Source organism: Panulirus ornatus, chromosome 9 (genome assembly GCF_036320965.1).
Source record: "Panulirus ornatus isolate Po-2019 chromosome 9, ASM3632096v1, whole genome shotgun sequence".
NCBI classification, from domain to species: domain Eukaryota; kingdom Metazoa; phylum Arthropoda; class Malacostraca; order Decapoda; family Palinuridae; genus Panulirus; species Panulirus ornatus.
Genome location: NC_092232.1, coordinates 44547834 through 44567287, shown reverse-complemented (window position 1 = coordinate 44567287; position 19454 = coordinate 44547834). Strand labels below are relative to the sequence as shown.

At 37.6% G+C, this 19454-nt stretch overlaps 1 protein-coding gene across 1 annotated transcript; it reads left to right on the top strand.

Moving 5' to 3' along the window:
* Window positions 1-252: 252 nt before the first annotated feature.
* crc (bZIP transcription factor crc) lies at window positions 253-18965 on the top strand. Its single transcript, XM_071665112.1, has 4 exons — window positions 253-287; window positions 432-601; window positions 10116-10325; window positions 17084-18965. Exons 3-4 carry the CDS (start codon window positions 10190-10192, stop codon window positions 18478-18480), a joined length of 1533 nt encoding a protein of 510 aa, XP_071521213.1. The 5' UTR covers window positions 253-287; window positions 432-601; window positions 10116-10189; the 3' UTR covers window positions 18481-18965.
* The last annotated feature ends 489 nt before the right edge of the window (window positions 18966-19454 follow it).

Here is a 19454-nt window from a genome sequence, read left to right as displayed (position 1 = left end):
GAAAAGAACTATATTGCACAAGCTGATGCAATGAAGTTTTCTCAGTTTTACTTTGGAATGAGTCTTTCGCGCCTTTTTCTGTTTTTGACAGTAATTTTATAATTCCAATGTAAATCAATATTTGAATTACTTAAAACATTTTCTATCTCAGATAATATATCCTTATATTTGAGTATTAGGGATTCTTAAGAAGAATCAAATATATTTCATCTTAACAAGAACCCAAGGTGAAACTGCATTCCAAAACACAATACCTTCAAAATAGTCAAGCTACTGCGTAGAGAAAAGTAGTTCCACAAGATTTTTTTTCTTTTTCTTTTGAAATACTTTACAGAAAAGACTATGAATATTTCATATAAATGTATGATTATGTTTCTTATTCAAAAAAATTAATTGTATAATACCAATTTTTACATTACATTGTGCGGAAGAATACAACCCTCGGTGGAAGGCTCATGCCAGCGGCAGAGAGAGTAGTTTCCTCCATGTCGACATTACGAGAGAAGTATCAAATCCCCGCTGCGTTATCATTGCCAATATGATAGCCTAACTGGACCGAACCTCACGCGCCCTGCGCGCAGTACAACGCAATCATGATGGAGTAAGTATATAATGAGTATTTAGAGCTATATAGCTTATAATTGTCTTAAAATTAGATTGTATTAGGTTTTGCAATGGCGGATGTATTTCGCGGAACTGGGTCTGCCTGTAGAGTATTGAACTGAGAGTGCTGGACTTTCGAGTGATGACAGACTGCTATCTCGAGTAGTTCCAGAGATATGAATGATATATCATGGGCACTTGTATTAACAGTACATGTCCGTTCATTTCCATTATGGAGCAGCACAACTGGAAACCACGACCTGGTTACCATGGAGGCAGAATACCTGTCATATGACTATATGTTTCTCTGTTTTTCAACAGATCCCATGAACCGTATTATCAACTACACCTTTTACACCATCCTAATTAATGGATATAGATAGGCATTAGGTATCTTGCCGAGTTATTAGTGTTTATGCATCACTCAAGTAGAATAGCCAAAGTAAAAAGATTGACACGAGAAAATGACATGAAATGTACACAGGACAAATTTGTGTATTGACTATAATGTGTTCCAGACGCCTGTCATGAGGGTTGGTTGACACTTTAGACCCTGTTGACTGTTCAGCCACTCATATCTTCCATTTCATCTCTGTCTCACTGACACTGGTTCCTCCTAATGTTGCTTCATACATGAATATCATTTAATGTTTTGGGTTGAACTGTAGGTAAGGGAACAAGTTGCTGTAAAAATGGTATACGGGGTCATATGTGTCCAGCATCTGTCCAGATATTTAGGGACCTAGTTGATGTTAGGTTAGAATTGAAAATAAGCATTGAATGAATTACATTGTTGTATTGAAGGTGCTTGAAGTTGGAACTGTGAATGCAGAATAATTAAAAACATATGACAACAAGGACATTGAATATAGCAGGGGAATGTGAAGTTTGGATTGAAGAAGGAAAAGTGTTGACTTGGGGAGAGAACAGGAGACTGCAGTCATCCAAGAATGGTGGCAGTTACGTCTTTGGAGAGCAAGAAAACAAAGATTTGAATGACCTAAAGGCAGAATTATAGACGTTAGTCTGTCATATGACATGACACTTGAGTGATGCAGATATCTGTAAGGAATATAGATGTTAGTGTCATGGTACGACACCATCGACACCAAAAGAATATAGGCGTTAGTATAGGTTATGATTTCATATCTGAATATAACGCTGTTATATCATATCATGTCATGACACTTGAATGGTATATGCGTGAAAGTTTTATTGTAAGATATGATTGGTGAAGATTATGATTGTTAGCATGTCATGATATGACACTTGAAGAATGTAACTTAGTATGTCTTGATATGACACCTGAAGAGTATAAATGTTAGTATGCCATGTTACACTTGAATGTAAATGTAAGGATAATTCACATGACTCCAGAAGAGTATAGATTTTATTGTAAGTCATATGACACCAGAAGACTATAGATGTTAGTATGCTATGACATCTACAGAATATATGTGTTTTGTGTGTGGTGGGTGACGATGGGAATGGATGAAGGCAGCAAGTATGAATATGTACATGTGTATATATGTATATGTATGTGTACGTGATATGTATATCTATGTATATGTGCTGTATGGGCGTATATGTATATATATGTATGTGAGTGTTGGGCCATTTTTTCATCTGTTTTCTTGCACTACCTCGATAATGCGGAAGACAGCAACTAAGTATAATGAAATATTATATATGTGTATATATATATATATATATATATATATATATATATATATATATATATATATATATTATTTTTTATTTTCATTTATTATACTTTGTCGTCTCTCGTGTTAGCGAGGTAGCACAAGGAAACAGACGAAAGAATGGCCCAACCCACCCACATACACATGTATATACATACACATCCACACACGCACATATACATACCTATACATCACAACATATACATATATATATACACACACAGACATATACATATATATACATGTACACATTTCATTCTGTCTGCCCTTATTCCCGTCGCCTCCCCACCACACATGAAAATGACAACCCCCTCCCCCTGCATGTGTGGGAGGTAGCACTAGGAAAAGACAACAAAGGCCACATGTCATGTATAATGCACCGAAACCACAGCTCCCTTTCCGTATGTAGGACCCACAGAACTTTCCATGGTTTACCCCAGACGCTTCACATGCCCTGGTTCAATCCATTGACAGCACGTCGACCTAGGTATACCACATCGTTCCAATTCACTCTATTCCTTGCACACCTTTCACCCTCCTGCACGTTTAGCCCCTGATCACTCAAAATGTTCTTCACTCCATCTTTCCACCTCCAATTTGGTCTCCCACTTCTCGTTCCCTCCACCTCTGACCCATATATCCTCATTCTCTCCATGTGACCAAATTGTTTCAAAACACCCTCTTCTGCTTTCTTAACCACACTCTTTATTACCACACATCTCTCTTACCCTTTCATTACTTACTCGATCAAACCACCTCACACCACATATTGTCCTCAAACATCTCATTTCCAGCACATTCACCCTCCTCTGCACAACTCCATCCATAGCCCATGCCTTGCAACCATATAACATTGTCAGAACCACTATTCCTTCAAACATACCCATTTTTGCTTTCCGAGATAACGTTCTCGCCTTCCACACATTTTTCAACGCTCCCAGAACTTTCACCCCCTACCCCACCCTATGACTCACTAACGCTTCCATGGTTCCATCTGCTGCCAAATCCACTCCCAGATATCTAAAATACTTCACCTCCTCCAGTTTTTCTCCATTCAAACTTACCTCCCAATTGACTTGTCCCTCAACCCTACCGTACCTAATAACCTTGCTCTTATTCACATTCACTCTCAGCTGTCTTCTGTCACATGCTTTATCAAACTCAGTCACCAGCTTCTGCAGTTTCTCACCCGAATCAGCCACCAGTGCTGTATCATCAGCGAACAACAACTGACTCACTTCCCAAGCTCTCTCATCCACAACAGACTGCATACTTAACCCTCTTTCCAAAACTCTTGCATTCACATCCCTAACAACCCCATCCATAAACAAATTAAACAACCATGTAGACATCACGCACTCCTGCCGCAAATCGACATTCATTGAGAACCAGTCACTTTCCTCTCTTCCTACTCTTACACATGCCTTACATCGTCGATAAAAACTTTTCACTGCTTATAACAACTTGGCTCCCACACCATATATTCTTAATACCTTCCACAGAGCATCTCTATCAACTCTATCATATGCCTTCTCCAGATCCATAAATGCTACATACAAATCCATTTGCTTTTCTAAGTATTTCTCACAAACATTCTTCAAAGCAAACACCTGATCCACACATCCTCTACCACTTCTGAAACCACACTGCTCTTTCTCATTCTGATGTGCTGTGCATGCCTTCATCCTCTCAATCAATACCCTCCCATATAATTTCCCAGGAATACTCATAAACTTATACCTCTGTAATTTGAGCACTCACTTTTATCCCCTTGCCTTTGTACAGTGGCACTATGCACACATTCTGCCAATCCTCAGGCATCTCACCATGAGTCATACATACATTGAATAACCTTACCAACCAGTCTGCAACAGTCATCCCCTTTTTTAATAAATTCCACTGCAGTACCATCCAAACCCGCTGCCTTGCCAGGTTTCATCTTCCCCAAAGCTTTTACTACCTCTTCTCTGTTTACCAAATCATTCTCCCTAACCCTCTCACTTTGCACACCACCTCGACCAAAACAACCTATATCTGCCATTCTGTCATCAAACACATCAAACAACATTATATGTATTTAAATAATGTATGTCATATGACACTTGCAGAAAGAGATTTGTCCAGAAAGCTGTTAGTAGAGGCAAAACTTAACAAACTGATTCTTTTGGAAATATCTGGTGAGAGGCAGTATGTAGCAGAAGAATGTCCCAATAACCAAAGATTGCCTAAAATCCAAATATCTTGATAATCAGAAGAATGTGAAACTATGTCATATTGAATATTGTATGAATGTAGATTTTTCACCAAATGAATTGCATAAATTTAAAATGGTCATAGCTAAACATTCCCAGAGATTATTGGGGTAACAGAAATTATTATTCTAAAGCTTAATATCTGTGTCCCTAGAATTACAGTATGAAAGTACAGTTGACTCAGATGAAGGTATTACTTGCATAAAATGGGTTAGAGTACATTGATAAGGTCTAATATGAGATAGTCTTCAAAAGAATTGTTTATGCCACCCTCCCAATTGGTGTCGGATTTTTTTCTAAACAACAGACACCACTAGAAGCCGTATTATAAATGTCATGATAACACTGTATACACATATAAAGAATGGGGAGCTGTGGAACAAGGGTATTTTGATACGAGACAACAGTAACAGGTTGGGTGTTACCATACTCTACCTGCTTGAGGGTATACAGTGAGTGGTAAGTCAAGTGGTGATGCTGCGTCATTGGTAGTTCAGTCTCATCAATATCTTTCACACCAAAGAAGTTGACATTTTTCTGCTTCAGGAAGTAGCACATTCTTGGCTGTTAGAAACTTCTAGGTAGGTCCTGGATAAAATTAGGACTGTTTCATGGATATTGTTCCTGTGGTAATTGTAAGTAGGAGATTAGGGTTTGTGCTAATATACAGCAAGTCCTGTGTTGCTTGGCGAGACATACCAACACTAGTTAGTAACACTTATCTCTATACTTTGCTGTCACTAGAAGCTTATATTTCTTCTTGGTTAAGTTCAGGCCTTTTATGACTGGTTTCTTTGTTGTATGGTTATTATATGGTTTTCCTCCATTTCAGAAGACAGAAATTGTATTTCACTCCAAAAAGCACCCGTTTGTCAGAAACTGGGAAGTATGGTGTGGACACCGCCTGCTGCTAATGCTTCATGTAAAAATACCCATTTATCATACATGATACCCTTGCTCAACATGTGTATATTGCTTCTTTAGATATGTCTGTAGTTTGTTAACATTTCCCTTGGTCTTAGGTGTTTGGTGGTGTTCAGGGAGACTCCAGCTTACAAGCAATTGAGCAGGTGACATTAAAGATTCCTTTGATAAGTATTTTATATATCAACATAATTTAGCTCATTTCATGTGAGGAATAACCTCATTTGGGTTCTTTAGGGTAATACAATGGACCCCTCTCAATGTAAAGGAACATAGATGACAACATTTGCATAATTGTAATGGTGAAAATGCATGAGATACTAGAGTTATTGTGTATACTTATAAACCACATGATGTATTTCCCATTGAAGCAGAACTGGGGTGTTTGGAATCAGTATGGCTGAAGAATTGTATAACTATGATAATGAAGAATTGAGGAACTGGAAAATCCCATTTGCTGTTTTATTATTTTTAAGATGAATTCCCTCGTAGCAACTATTCAACCCCCCAAAAATCTTGATTTTTCCAGTATTAAAAGAAGTTATTTTTTTATATTTAACTGTAGAGCTCCTCAAAATCCATGCTGGATAGTGAAATGATTCATGCAAGGTCAGAAAATATATAGAAATTGTTCTCCCTCGTAAATGATACATGAATTCTGTCAACTAAGTTAATAAACAGCTAAAATCATTAATTATTGTAAAACTGTATCTGAATACCAATATGCATTAAATAATATCAGTATCTATTATGAGAAATAAAGGATATTAGATGAGTGATAGATATAGATGTGATGATAATTTTGCTATGATTTTTTATTTGTAACAGTGTAGATTATGATATTGACAGTGCAAATTACAGTATCATGTATGTTTTTAATCAATTATATCCAAACAGTATAAATATATGGTTGATATCCTATTATCCCCAAACTCTAAGAGACTTCATCAGGCTCGAAATATCACCATGATTTATGAGAATTGTTGTAGTCAGAGAAATCAGAGAAATAACATGAATAGTGTAGAAAATTCGGTCATCTAATGAGATTTGGTTCATATCAACAGTCTACTGCAGCATTTTATGTATTTTAATGAACTTATTTCTTGATCTCCAACCTGATGATGCTGTGCCGTATGTCAGCCACCCCCTCTTTTTTTTCTTAATGTGAGAAATAAATGCCCAAGAATCATGGGATATAAGCCTCAACTTGAATATGGAAAATAACAAATTTGTTGTGTGAGCATATAGTAATGCTAAAATAGTGGTAAGTACAACACAGTCTGGCATTTACATGTCTTGCCTGGCGGCTCATAGTTCTTTTTATATTAACACAAACCCAGCCTGTCTGGCCTGGAAGCACATTGTTGTTTTTATTAAAGCTCAACCCCAGCCTGCTTCTGATGCCTCATATTTGGTTAACCCTTTTCTGCATGTCTGTACTCCAGATATGTGTATAGTTTCATCATTATATAATTTATTGTTGAATTTTGGTGACACATGGTTTAGGGAGACAAATTCTGCCTGTAGCTGACATATTTTTCATGTCAATCAGATGCTATTCAAACCTGGAAGGGTTTGGCCATAGACATTTTCAGTCTTAGGTCATTTGTGTATGTGAAGTGGTGTAGCTGAGGTGGTTGACAGAAGAAGGTCAGATGTTTCTGCCATCATATCACCATATGAATTGTCAGAGGCAATAGAATTAGTATTTGTCAGTATTCTCAAACTTTTCCATCTGTTGACACTCCCAAAGTGACCAGTTTCTGCATCATTGCAATTCCCTACCTCATGCTTCTTGTGGTTACTATGGGAAAAGCAAAATATTTTGGAAAACTCTGCTTAGCAGCATGTTGTATAAACTCAGGCTTATATCTCCATAAAATGTAAATTAAATGACTTTAGTTACATGATTGTTTATTGATAATCGACAAATCATTGTCCTGATTGAAACAAATCCTGGTTATGGCATTTGGTCCACAGTCAACCCAGATGTTCATCCACTTTTTATATAAAGTAGATTATAGAGAGGAATGCAAGGGCACTGTGTATGATGCTGAAGGCCAATGGAAAATATTTAGAATGATTGTAAAGCTTTGGATTGATTCATAAATTTGTGCCATGGTAAATTATTCCTTAAAATCAAGAAGGGAAGGTTAATTGTCTTTTTTTGTAGAAGAAATACTTGAGATAAAGAAAAAACACGTGTAAAGATGTATGGAGGTCAGGGACCAAAAAGAGACAAATACTGGAGAGCTGGAAATTGGTAGAGTAGAAATTTAACATGGTAAAGATTGTGAGAATGACACTTAAGAAACAGAAGCTGTATAGGCAGGGACAGTCTTCTAACTGACCTTAAGAATACATAGTATTGGTGTAGAGAATGGGTTGTGTCTTGCTTGATCTCCACCTGCTTCACTGCACATTCTTAACAATTTCTTAATTTCATTTTTTATGTTTTTCAATGTTATTTCTATTTTCTATCATTTCATAAGAGATAGCTTTTAACTTTTCTTTAAGATTATGGTATTTAGGCACTTATTTTAGTATTTACTAAGACCTGTTCTACCAGCTCAAACATCGTCTAGGGAATTTGGAGGGAATACATTTTGTTACTGTGGTGTAGTTCAGAATTAGGTCAAACCCACTTAGCATCTGTTTATTTACTTCAATTTTGATGTTGAAAATGAGTGATTTTGTTGCTATTTCAAAGTTGTTGTACCTAGTTTGCTTGCATGTGTCATATTTCCCAGCAGGCTCAATATATTTTAAGTAGCTAGCATATTTAGATTAAAGGTAAATCTTAGCTGATGGGTTGGTTAAATGCGACTCTAAAGGTAAATCTTAGCTGGTGGATTGGGTAAATGAGACTCTGCTATCATAGTAGAACTCCAGCTGGTGAGTTGGTTAAATGAGACTCTGCTATCATAGTTGAACTACAATCTAGTGCATGACATCACATGGTCATGTGTGTGATGGATAGTGTGTGTGTGTTAACTGAATGTAAGCTGTGTCAGTATTGGGTTGCAAATAGTAGGACACATGCATTGTTGTTAGTGCCCATAGAATAAAGGTTTTGGGTACACAGTTGTAATCTTTTTCCCATTTTCCATCCACAATTTTGATTCTCCATTATACCTTGTAAATCCACTGTTAGGTTTCATTAAAATTTAATATGAAGATGATTTGGAGGGAAGAACACTTAAATTTTGGGATTAATGTTACTGTTGTAATGAGTTACTTTTAAAGATGATTTCATTTCCATCTTAGAATTCACTGGGATGGATTTTAACAACTTAGCATGACTGTGTTTTAAAGGGCAGTTGTCAAACTTTTTCAACCCTTGACCCACACATTGAGGTGTTTGTTTTCCCCCTGGCCCACCATGGTTTGATATTTTATCTATCTCCTTTTCACATCTTCTTTAGCATTTCTTTGTAACTGGAACCCATTATCAGAGAAAATAAATCATCCCAGTACTCCCCATACAGTTATCTTTTCATCATAATTTGTCTCCCACCTGGACAGCCACGCAATGAATAAACTATTATCACTTATTTTGTTCTCGTAGAAAGACAAGATTTCAGCAAAAATAAACGTATCACAGGCCTAATTATTGCCACCTAAAGTTTGAAAAAAAGGGACCCTTTAAATGTTTATGAATGCAAAGTATCATTATGTTGCTTCAGCATAGTAGGACTAGATTTAGCCAGAATAAAAACATTACCACTGTCAGTACCTGTTATATACCTGACCCTTGCCATCTCGTCACTCACCACCTTTACCTTCTGCAGCATCACCATTTCTGCTAACACTTGCGGCACAAGCTCAGTAATCGTCATTTCTTAACTGCTTAAGTGTCTGAAAGAACAGCATAGGTGTTTGGGCCCTATTTCTCAGATGCCCTGCAGTTGTTAATCAGCTTTTCCATTAATGTGTTCATCCACAGTTTTGTTCCCTGCACTAGTTGCAAAAGTATTTTCCAGTTGTTATAGAATTAGGTTTTAAAAAAGTTTCATTTTTGAGGAAAATCAGACAGTGCCAAGGCTTTTGCAGTCCTGTACTTTGAGTTTGTGTTAGAGATTATTACATTTCTCTACAGTAATGATTAAGTTCAACTGGTTCAGCACCATGCATGAGTATTTCCAATAGGACAAAAATGTTTGGCAGAAAATATATTGCAAAAGCATGAAGTATATTAATTGATAAACAAAAAAAGCAAAGGAGTTTGTTGTGAAGTATGGTGAAATCATTGTTAACCTGAAGGAAAACACTCAAAGAAATGTATTATGTTAATGTTAACTCAAGAAAAACCCTCAAATATTTATGGGAAATTATTAAGGTAATTTTTTGACAAGGATTAGTTAGGAAAGTCAAAATGCAGTTATTGTGGCAGCTTTAAACAAGACAACCTGATGGAGTCCTCTCACATCCTAGGTTCTTAAATCAGTATTTCCATTGAAAACCATTGAAAGACTTTAGCACCTTGGATTATCTGACAGTAATCTGGCCTCAGACATTATCATGGTTGAGATTATTCTGCTCTGTTGACTACAGACCATATTATGTTCATTAATTTACAAGTTACTGATTTTTGATGAATTATAACAATGCTGATTGCCATGCCTTCTTGCAGGTTATCCGGAATTTCATTGGTGATATCACCAAAAGGTTTTATATTTGTAAAAGCAAAACAAGAAATCAAGGACCATGGAATACAACTGGATGTCCGACCTCCTAGCTTGGCCCTCAAAGGGTGAGCAGGATTTTTCTTTAGGGGCCAAGACAACATCTTACCAGCCTCCTGCCACAGAATCAAATGTCATCCCTGAAGAAGCCTGTTTTGGTGAGTTTTGAGAAGAAAATACTTGAACATCTGACCAGTTAAGATTTTGTTTGAAGTTAAGATAAAGTATATACTTTTTTTTAAGATATAGTATTTACTTTTTTTTAATGAAAGGAAAAGTATTAGAGTTTTCAGGTGTCAAGTTATAGTATTTACTTTTTTTTTAATGAAAGGAAAAGTATTAGAGTTTTCAGGTGTCAAGTTTGAGCTGATTTCCTTCAGATAAGTGAATTTAAAGCATGTAACATTTTGTTCATGAATTAGTTTTAATATTTATCATTAGGTTGATTAGGTTTTAATTTTGGCTTAAAACCAGTGATTTATGAGCCCACTGATTGTTCATCATTAGTGATATATATCTGTTGAATTATTTATGGGTTAAAATCTGTGATATGTGAACAGGTCTGTCATTATTTTTTACTTAATGATTTGTTCACAAGATGGTGTTATTTTGTTTACATTGATAGAATCTATTGAGATAAATATGAACTACAGATTGTATAATGATGGTAATGATAAATAGAAATGATTTGATACTTTATTTAGTCAATTTGTGATACATTATACAAATTGAAACTCTTGGTGGATCCAAAGCCATGTTACAATACACATTCATTTTCCACAAACCATTTTAGTGTTAACATCACCATTTAGACTACCATCAGTAATCAATCCCAGGTATTTATAATGATTCACAATATCTACTTGCTTTACTTTGATAATTAGTTGTTCAGTGCACTTTTTCTTCTTACAAAAGTCTATCACCATTTCTTTGGTCTTTTTGATGTTCAGATTCAAGTAATTTTCATGACACCATTTAGCAGTCATTAACTTGAGCCCAATACTCACGTTCATATTGATTCCTTATTTTTCCAGTGATCACCATGTCATCAGTATATTTGATAAACAGAACAGGTTCCATAGTTAGTAGTGCAATCATTTGTATATAAAGTAAATAATAACGGCAATGATATTATATATATATATATATATATATATATATATATATATATATATATATATATATATATATATATATATATTTTTTTTTATACCTCGTCGCTGTCTCCCGCGGTTGCGAGGTAGCGCAAGGAAACAGACGAAAGAAATGGCCCAACCCCCCCCCATACACATGTACATACACACGTCCACACACGCAAATATACATACCTACACAGCTTTCCATGGTTTACCCCGGACACTTCACATGCCTTGATTCAATCCACCGACAGCACGTCAACCCCTGTATACCACATCGCTCCAATTCACTCTATTCCTTGCCCTCCTTTCACCCTCCTGCATGTTCAGGCCCCGATCACACAAAATCCTTTTCACTCCATCTTTCCACCTCCAATTTGGTCTCCCTCTTCTCCTCGTTCCCTCCACCTCCGACACATATATCCTCTTGGTCAATCTTTCCTCACTCATTCTCTCCATGTGCCCAAACCATTTCAAAACACCCTCTTCTGCTCTCTCAACCACGCTCTTTTTATTTCCACACATCTCTCTTACCCTTACGTTACTTACTCGATCAAACCACCTCACACCACACATTGTCCTCAAACATCTCATTTCCAGCACATCCATCCTCCTGCGCACAACTCTATCCATAGCCCACGCCTCGCAACCATACAACATTGTTGGAACCACTATTCCTTCAAACATACCCATTTTTGCTTTCCGAGATAATGTTCTCGACCCACACATTTTTCAAGGCTCCCAAAATTTTCGCCCCCTCCCCCACCCTATGATCCACTTCCGCTTCCATGGTTCCATCCGCTGACAGATCCACTCCCAGATATCTAAAACACTTCACTTCCTCCAGTTTTTCTCCATTCAAACTCACCTCCCATTTGACTTGACCCTCAACCCTACTGTACCTAATAACCTTGCTCTTATTCACATTTTACAGTACTTAACTTTCTTCTTCCACACACTTTACCAAACTCCGTCACCAGCTTCTGCAGTTTCTCACATGAATCCGCCACCAGCGCTGTATCATCGGCGAACAACAACTGACTCACTTCCCAAGCTCTCTCATCCCCAACAGACTTCATACTTTTTTCATACTATTCGCCATTTCCCGCGATAGCGAGGTAGCGTTAAGAACAGAGGACTGGGCCTTTGAGGGAATATCCTCACCTGGCCCCCTTCTCTGTTCCTTCTTTTGGAAAATTAAAAAAAAAAACGAGAGGGGAGGATTTCCAGCCCCCCGCTCCCTTCCCTTTTAGTCGCCTTCTACGACACGCAGGGAATACGTGGGAAGTATTCTTTCTCCCCTATCCCCAGGGATATATATATATATATATATATATATATATATATAATTATTCATGACAACTGCATGTATAGGTTAGAGTAGCCAGATGATTGGCTGAAGTAGGAACATGAAACAGCTAAGAGATTGGCTGATGAGTGGAATGTAGGCGATATGGTGTTGAGTGAGGTAGGGGTAGAGGAGAGCACACCAGAAGTGTCAGGCCAGCAAGATGTGCAGATATGTGCAGTAGAATGTTTGTATTCCGAGCACATTTTTTGCTGCAAAGAAGATATATAACCGACTGAATGTACAATTTGGAGAGCATACAGGAAGGTTCCAAAGGTATTGAAAAGAGGATTCAGGTTGTAGTGCTAAGTATACCTTGTATTTCTGTACTTAATACATCAAGCAGTACAGGCCAAACATAAATGAGTGAAGAGGCTAGACCTTACTAGTAGCAATTGCTTTAGGCTGAAGGTTATTTTTTCAAATGCAGATGGCCTAGTGGTAAATGGGAAGAGGTAGAATTCAGAGATGATTTACAAGATTGCAACTCTGAAGTGTAAACTTGCAAGTGAAATTAAGTCAGATTTAGCATGGGAGGGGTAGACAGTAGCTAGGTGGGACAAAAAATATAGGGAGAAGGAATTACCCCTCTTGATAAGGGACTCTGAATTGTAGGAAGTAGGAAGATAGGAGAGTGATTGGTTCCTAGTGATGGTCAGTCTATGGCAGGGGTGTATGATGTCCCCATGGTTGTTTTAATTTTTTTATGGATGGGTGGGTAAGGATGAAAAATGCAAGAGTTTTGGAGAAGAGGTGAGTGTGCAGTCTGTTGGGGGTGAGAAGGCCTACGAAGTGGGTCAGTTGTTCATCGATGATACAGCACTGGTGGCTGATTTGGGTGAGACACTGCCGAAGTTGGTAACTGAGTTTGGAAAAATGGTTTAGTGTTAAGGTGGTTGGAATAAACTAGCTAGTTAAAGTGTGAATGCTGGCAAATGACAAAGGGTTAAAAGACTGCCTGATGATAGCAAAGAACATTCAGGAGATAGGGATCCATGAGTGTAGAACTCTCTCCATGTACTGTACATATGGTTAATTGCAATTTAGGTAAATACAGTTGCATGTGTGGGTCAGAGCCGGCAGATAATTAGCTGGTGAGGGAACTTGAAACTTTTTTTGTGATTGAAGAGGCAAGGTAAGCAATATGATGTAGAGGGAGGTAGGAGTAGATGAAAGCACACTAGAAGGTCAGGGCAGCAGAATATACAAATCCAGGTAGGAGAGCACTAGTATTGCCCTTATATTTTCACTGCAAAGGAGGCATCAATAGGGCAGACATACATGAAGGTTACGACAATGGTTGTGGTGACAAAGGATTCAAGTAACATAGCATTGGTTAACCCCTATATATGGACAGGTTGAAGGTAAGATGACCAGAAAGGAAGGTTACCAAGGTGGAGATAAGAAGGCCCATGTTATAGTGCCAAGTAAGATTCCAATTTTGTTCCTCTTGATGCATATATCAACAAGGGGTGAACATGAGGTGATAGTTAAGGAAGGTTACCAAGGTGGTTACAGGCTTTAGGCTGCAGGATGCCAGAATGTTGTCCTCATAGCTTTGATATATGGGCAGAACTGACTTTACTTGACTTCATGTGGGTGTGAGTGAGTGATAAGATTTATGGCATTAATCCTTTGGATGATTGCTGCTTCCTGCTGGATTACATTCTTAAGTAATGCTGTAGCTGATGTTGCACAATCTGTGCCAAAGGTTAGGTTGCGAGCTGAAATGAGACATTTTTTATGGTCCAATGGCAAAAAAAAAAAATCCTAACAATTAATACTTTGGTGCATTCCCCTGCCTCTTTTTGCAGTCATGTAACCCAGTGATGATGCTGTCAAAAACTTCTTGAGTAATTCTAGAGAAAAACTACTTGGTAGATGCTTAATTGCGTCCTGATGTGTTCATATCACATATTCTTTGGATCACAATAGATCACAGGTTTTCAGTTGGGTTTAGGTAGAGAAATATTTCACCTCTACCATTCAGGAACAGTTTGACAGACCTAGCAGTCGAAGGGAGTCCTATCCTGCATAAATTGTATTTTTGTCTTTAAATTTGAAATGAATCAAGTAAATGGTCAGAAGGTGGGGGAGGGGGCAAAGGTTCTGGGAGTGATGAAGAATGTGTGGAAAGAGAGAACTTTATCTCAGAGAGCAAAAATGGGTATGTTTGAAGGAGTGGTAGTTTCAGCAGTATTTATGGTTGTGAGGCATGGGTTATTGATAGGGTTGTATGGAGGAGGTGGGTTGTATTGGAAATGAAAGTTTGAGGACAATGTGTGGTGTGAGGTGGTTTGATCGAGTAAGTAATGAAAGGGTAAGATAGATGTATGGTAATAAAAAGTGTGGTTGAGAGAACAAAAAAAGGGTGTGGTTAAGAGAGCAGAAGAGATTGAGCTGAAATGGTTTGGACATATGGAGAGAATGAGCGAGGAAAGGTGGACAAAAGAGAATATATGTCAAAGGTGGAGGGAAGGAGAAGCGGGAAACCAAATTGGAGGGGGAAGGATGGAATGAAAAAGATTTTGAGTGATTGGGGCCTGAACATACATTAGGGAGAGCAGTGTGCAAGGAATAGTGAATGGAACGATGTGGTATACCGGTCGACGTGCTGCCAATGGATTGAACTAGGGCATATGAAGCATCTGGGGTAAACCATGGAAAGTTTTGAGGAGCGTGGATGTGGAAAGGGAGCTATGGTTTCAGTGCATTATACATGACAGCTAGAGACTGATTGTGAACGAATGAGACTTTTTTTTTTAATGGCGCTGCCTCACTGAAGCGGGGGTAGCAATGCTGTTTCCTGTAGGGCTGAGTGGTGCTGGGAATGGGTTGAAGATAAGCAAGTATGAATAGGTATATGTGTATATTTCTGTGTATGAGTATGTATATGTACATGTATGGGCATTTATGTATATATACATGTATACAAGTGGATGGTAAGTTTGAATGGAGAAAAGTATTCAGCATCCATATATGCCCCCACCCTATAACGTTCCAGAATGTAACTGATATTGCAGTGGGAATATTTGAATCAAAGAGCGTCATTTGTGGTTGCTTGTCATGTGGCAAAGGTCTTCATTTGTGAAGGTTAAATGGTTAAAGAAGTATTTTTAAACCTTGTGTGTCTTGCAGCACATAACTTGACAAGCTCTTCCTCATTTTCATGTAAACCAGGGACCTCATGCACCATTAATTATACCCTCAGTTGCCTGATGACCCACTCGTTCCTTCAGATTCCTGACAACCAAGATTGAATCCCCTAGATCAAAATTGCTAAAACAGTTACTCATCTTAAAAGCTCTTATCACTTTCACATCTAGGTGCATAAGTACATGTAAATACACCTCTCATCATCCTTTCATCCTTACCAATATCAAACTTGAACTTGCTTCCTCACACATTTTAACATGGGTCCCATATCTGTCATTAGAATTGCCAAACTTGCACTTTACTCCTTGAATTTTCTTAAACCATTCCTCGTGTTTTAACTTAACTTTCATTCATATCCAGAACAGTCATGTTTTTCTCTTGAAAGCACCTGTTTCTCCTGTCTTCTTTACCAGGCTACAGTTACACACATTCAGACACTCCAGTCAGATCCTCTGAGGACAAGTCTTAGGTGCTTCATTTCTTATCCTGTTTTGGTTTGAAGTACAAAGGGGGAAGGGGTTCCATCTTTTTGCTTATGCCTTGTAGTCATATTGCGAGTTCTCGCTGTGCAGGTAGTTTTTTACTTATCCTCAGTAGTAGATAATAATACCGTTATGGAGTGGTAATATTTTTCAGGTTTTAGATATAAGAGAATAAAAAGTTCACCATTCTTAGTATGGTACATGGTAGTGTATAGTTGCTTACCTGTGAGCTGATAATGACAAGAAGTTTTAGAGAAAATTTTGTAAAAGATTGTCAATTGCCATTTATATAGGATGGATCAAACAGTAAACAGTTTTTGAAACCATGTGCACCATTTGTGGATAGCATTGCTCAAGACTTTTTTTATATATATAAAAACATTATCCTGGTGTTATTAACTAGGTTCCATTCATGTACATGGATTGTGTGTATCCAACCATTTAATTCACTTGCTCACATCCTAAACCTATGTCCAATGTATCAGTGAGTCATGAATATACTCTCACTTGCTCATTTCAGTATTTCATCCACTGTAATTCAGATTCATCTGCGAAATATAATGAACACGGAGATTGCTTTTTCTCATTTATGGTGTATTAGAGCAGACTTGGAAATATGGAACTTGATATTTTTTAATTGAATTTTTACTTATAAATAGGTGATGGGTGGTCAAAGAAATTTTATTTTGAAATATCCAAAGGAGAATGTTTATACCAAACTTTTATTTCACTTATTGAAATCTATGATAATTGAGAATGTAATATGTATAAAGGAAATTTTCCTTTCCCTTCAGAGCTCCCAGACTGGATGGAAAGCCGAGAGAACTTGGGTCTTACCAACATAAAGCTGTTTGATGACATAGCATTCTCCCAGAATATAGAAACTAACACCAGCTTTCATGATGTTGATGTGGACACTAGTGTAAATGATGAGTACAGTACAACTATCAAGCCAGAGGACATGTTTGTACCCCTTTCAGAATTGAAGCCACAAATAGTCGAGCAGAAGGATCTCCCAGCCACCCCTTCTGCAACATCTTCACCTCAAAAGATTATTATTTGCACGAAAAGAGTAACTGTACCTGCACCAGCTTCAAATGGCAACAATAGTTCATCCCATGGGGAGTACCAGTCTTTATCTATTGGACAATCATTTCCACAACCAAATAAAAATTTAGTACAAAATGTAGAAGTGGTTACACCCTTGGATGCATCCACAGGTATTTGTGATGCTGATAATTTAATCAATGAAGTTGTTCAGAAGATAGGAAATGAAGCTGATATGGAAGATTTGCTTTCTCAGTTGGAAACCTCTTGTTCTCAGGTGGAGTTTTCAGATGTTTCATCATGGGGCTCAGAACCAGCATCACCAGTTTCATTTCCTTCCCCAGTACCATCAGCTGGTAGTTTGTCTCCCACTCAGTCTGTAACCGAGTCTCTCTTCCATTCACTGCTATTATTTTCAGATGAAAAGAATAATGTACCTGCAAAATCTCCATCATTAATTGGTGTTGGAGACCCAGCAGAAAAATGCAGCACTTCAGAGGTACACTCATTCTCTCACTCCCTCCAAAAAGGTAAATCTTGCACTGTTACAACACCTCATACCTTGCACTCAGAAGATGGAGGGGCATGCAAGAGAAAACAGGACGAACAAAGTACTCTTCAATCCACAAAAAAGAAAAAATGGGAGGATGATGAACTTTTATCTGTTCCCTCTCCAGTACCATCAGCTGGTAGTTTGTCTCCCTCCCAGTCAATGAATGATTCATTCTTCCATTCATTGTTATCACCTGGTGAAAACAAAGATGTGCCTGCAGAATCTTCAACATCTAGTGTTGGAGATAGTGCAGAAGAATGGAGTCATTCAGAAGTGCATTCATATTCACGCTTGCCACGAAAGAGTAAATCCTCACGCAAGGTTTCATCAGCTCGTTCTGTGCCATATCCGGAGGATAGACGAGCACGTAAAAAAGAGCAAAATAAACAAGCTGCTTTACGATACAGACAGAAAAAAAAACAGGAGGATGACGATCTTCTCTCAAAAATAAAGACTGAGGAAGAGAAGCAGAAGCAGTTGAAGGCAAGGTATTCAAACTTGAAGCAGGAACTTACTTACCTTAAGAAGATTATGAGGGAGGTGTTCATTGCCAAGGGAATACTATCAGAAGAATCTTTCAAAAAAAAATAGAGGGTACTTAAGTAATTTAGTACAAAATTTTGGTTGAAGGTGGCAGTGTGGTAATTGTAGTATCTTGTTCTTTGAATTATTTTGCTCTTATGTTTTTTAAGGCAAGATGTTGTTTTGGCCCCTGTCAGCACTCTTAAGGTTAAGCATTTAAGGTGGATAAACTGAGCTGCTTTGTGAAGATGGGAAATTCCTAATAATTATGAAAGTTTCATGCTTGATGTCTCTTAGGAAATCTTACTCTTCATATAGGAGTTACATTGTACCGCAAGAGCCTGACAGAATTTCAGCTAGACAAATTTTTATACACATATATGTAGACGAGTAATTGATATTTGGTCATGAAATTGTCAGGCTCTGATTAGGTTAAAAGATTATAGTTATGTTGATTTTTATATATATACATACATATATATATATATAATGAAGTAGTATCATTTTAATTTTTCAATTGTAATCTTTATTAGTAAAACATGTCTTTAAAACAACTTGTTCATCATTGTCCTCTCCAAAAATAAAAGAAAAATTATCCAGATGCTTGCTGTTCATGAAGTACACTTTTTTCTTTAATGACAACCATTTTTGCACTAAGGAGGAGTCCTAGGAACATACAAACATAAGGCCTCACTTTCTTGGCCATTCTCCAGCTGTCGTGTGTAATGCATAAAAAACACATCCCCATGTCAACAACCTGGCCCCACATACCTTTCTGTGGTTTTCCCTGGCAGTTTCAGTCTACTGAGAGCATATTTCACCCTGTATGCCACATTATTCCAAATCGCTCATCGCTTGCATGCTTTTCATCCTCCATGTTTATGCCCAATCACTCAAGAACCTTTTTCACTCCATCCTTCCATCTCTTATTTTGTTCACCCTTTGTCTTCTCTTTTGATACATATATCCTCTTTGTCAACCTCTCCTTGAGCATTCACTCCACATGTCCAAACCATTTGAGTACACCATCTTCAACTTTCTGG

Excerpts from the sequence above, each read along its gene's own strand:
- crc (XM_071665112.1), top strand. The coding sequence starts at position 10,190 with ATGGAATACAACTGGATGTCCGACCTCCTAGCTTGGCCCTCAAAGGGT. Across the intron at positions 10,326-17,083 it reads CCCTGAAGAAGCCTGTTTTG|AGCTCCCAGACTGGATGGAA; the intron begins GTGAGTTTTGAG and ends CTTTCCCTTCAG.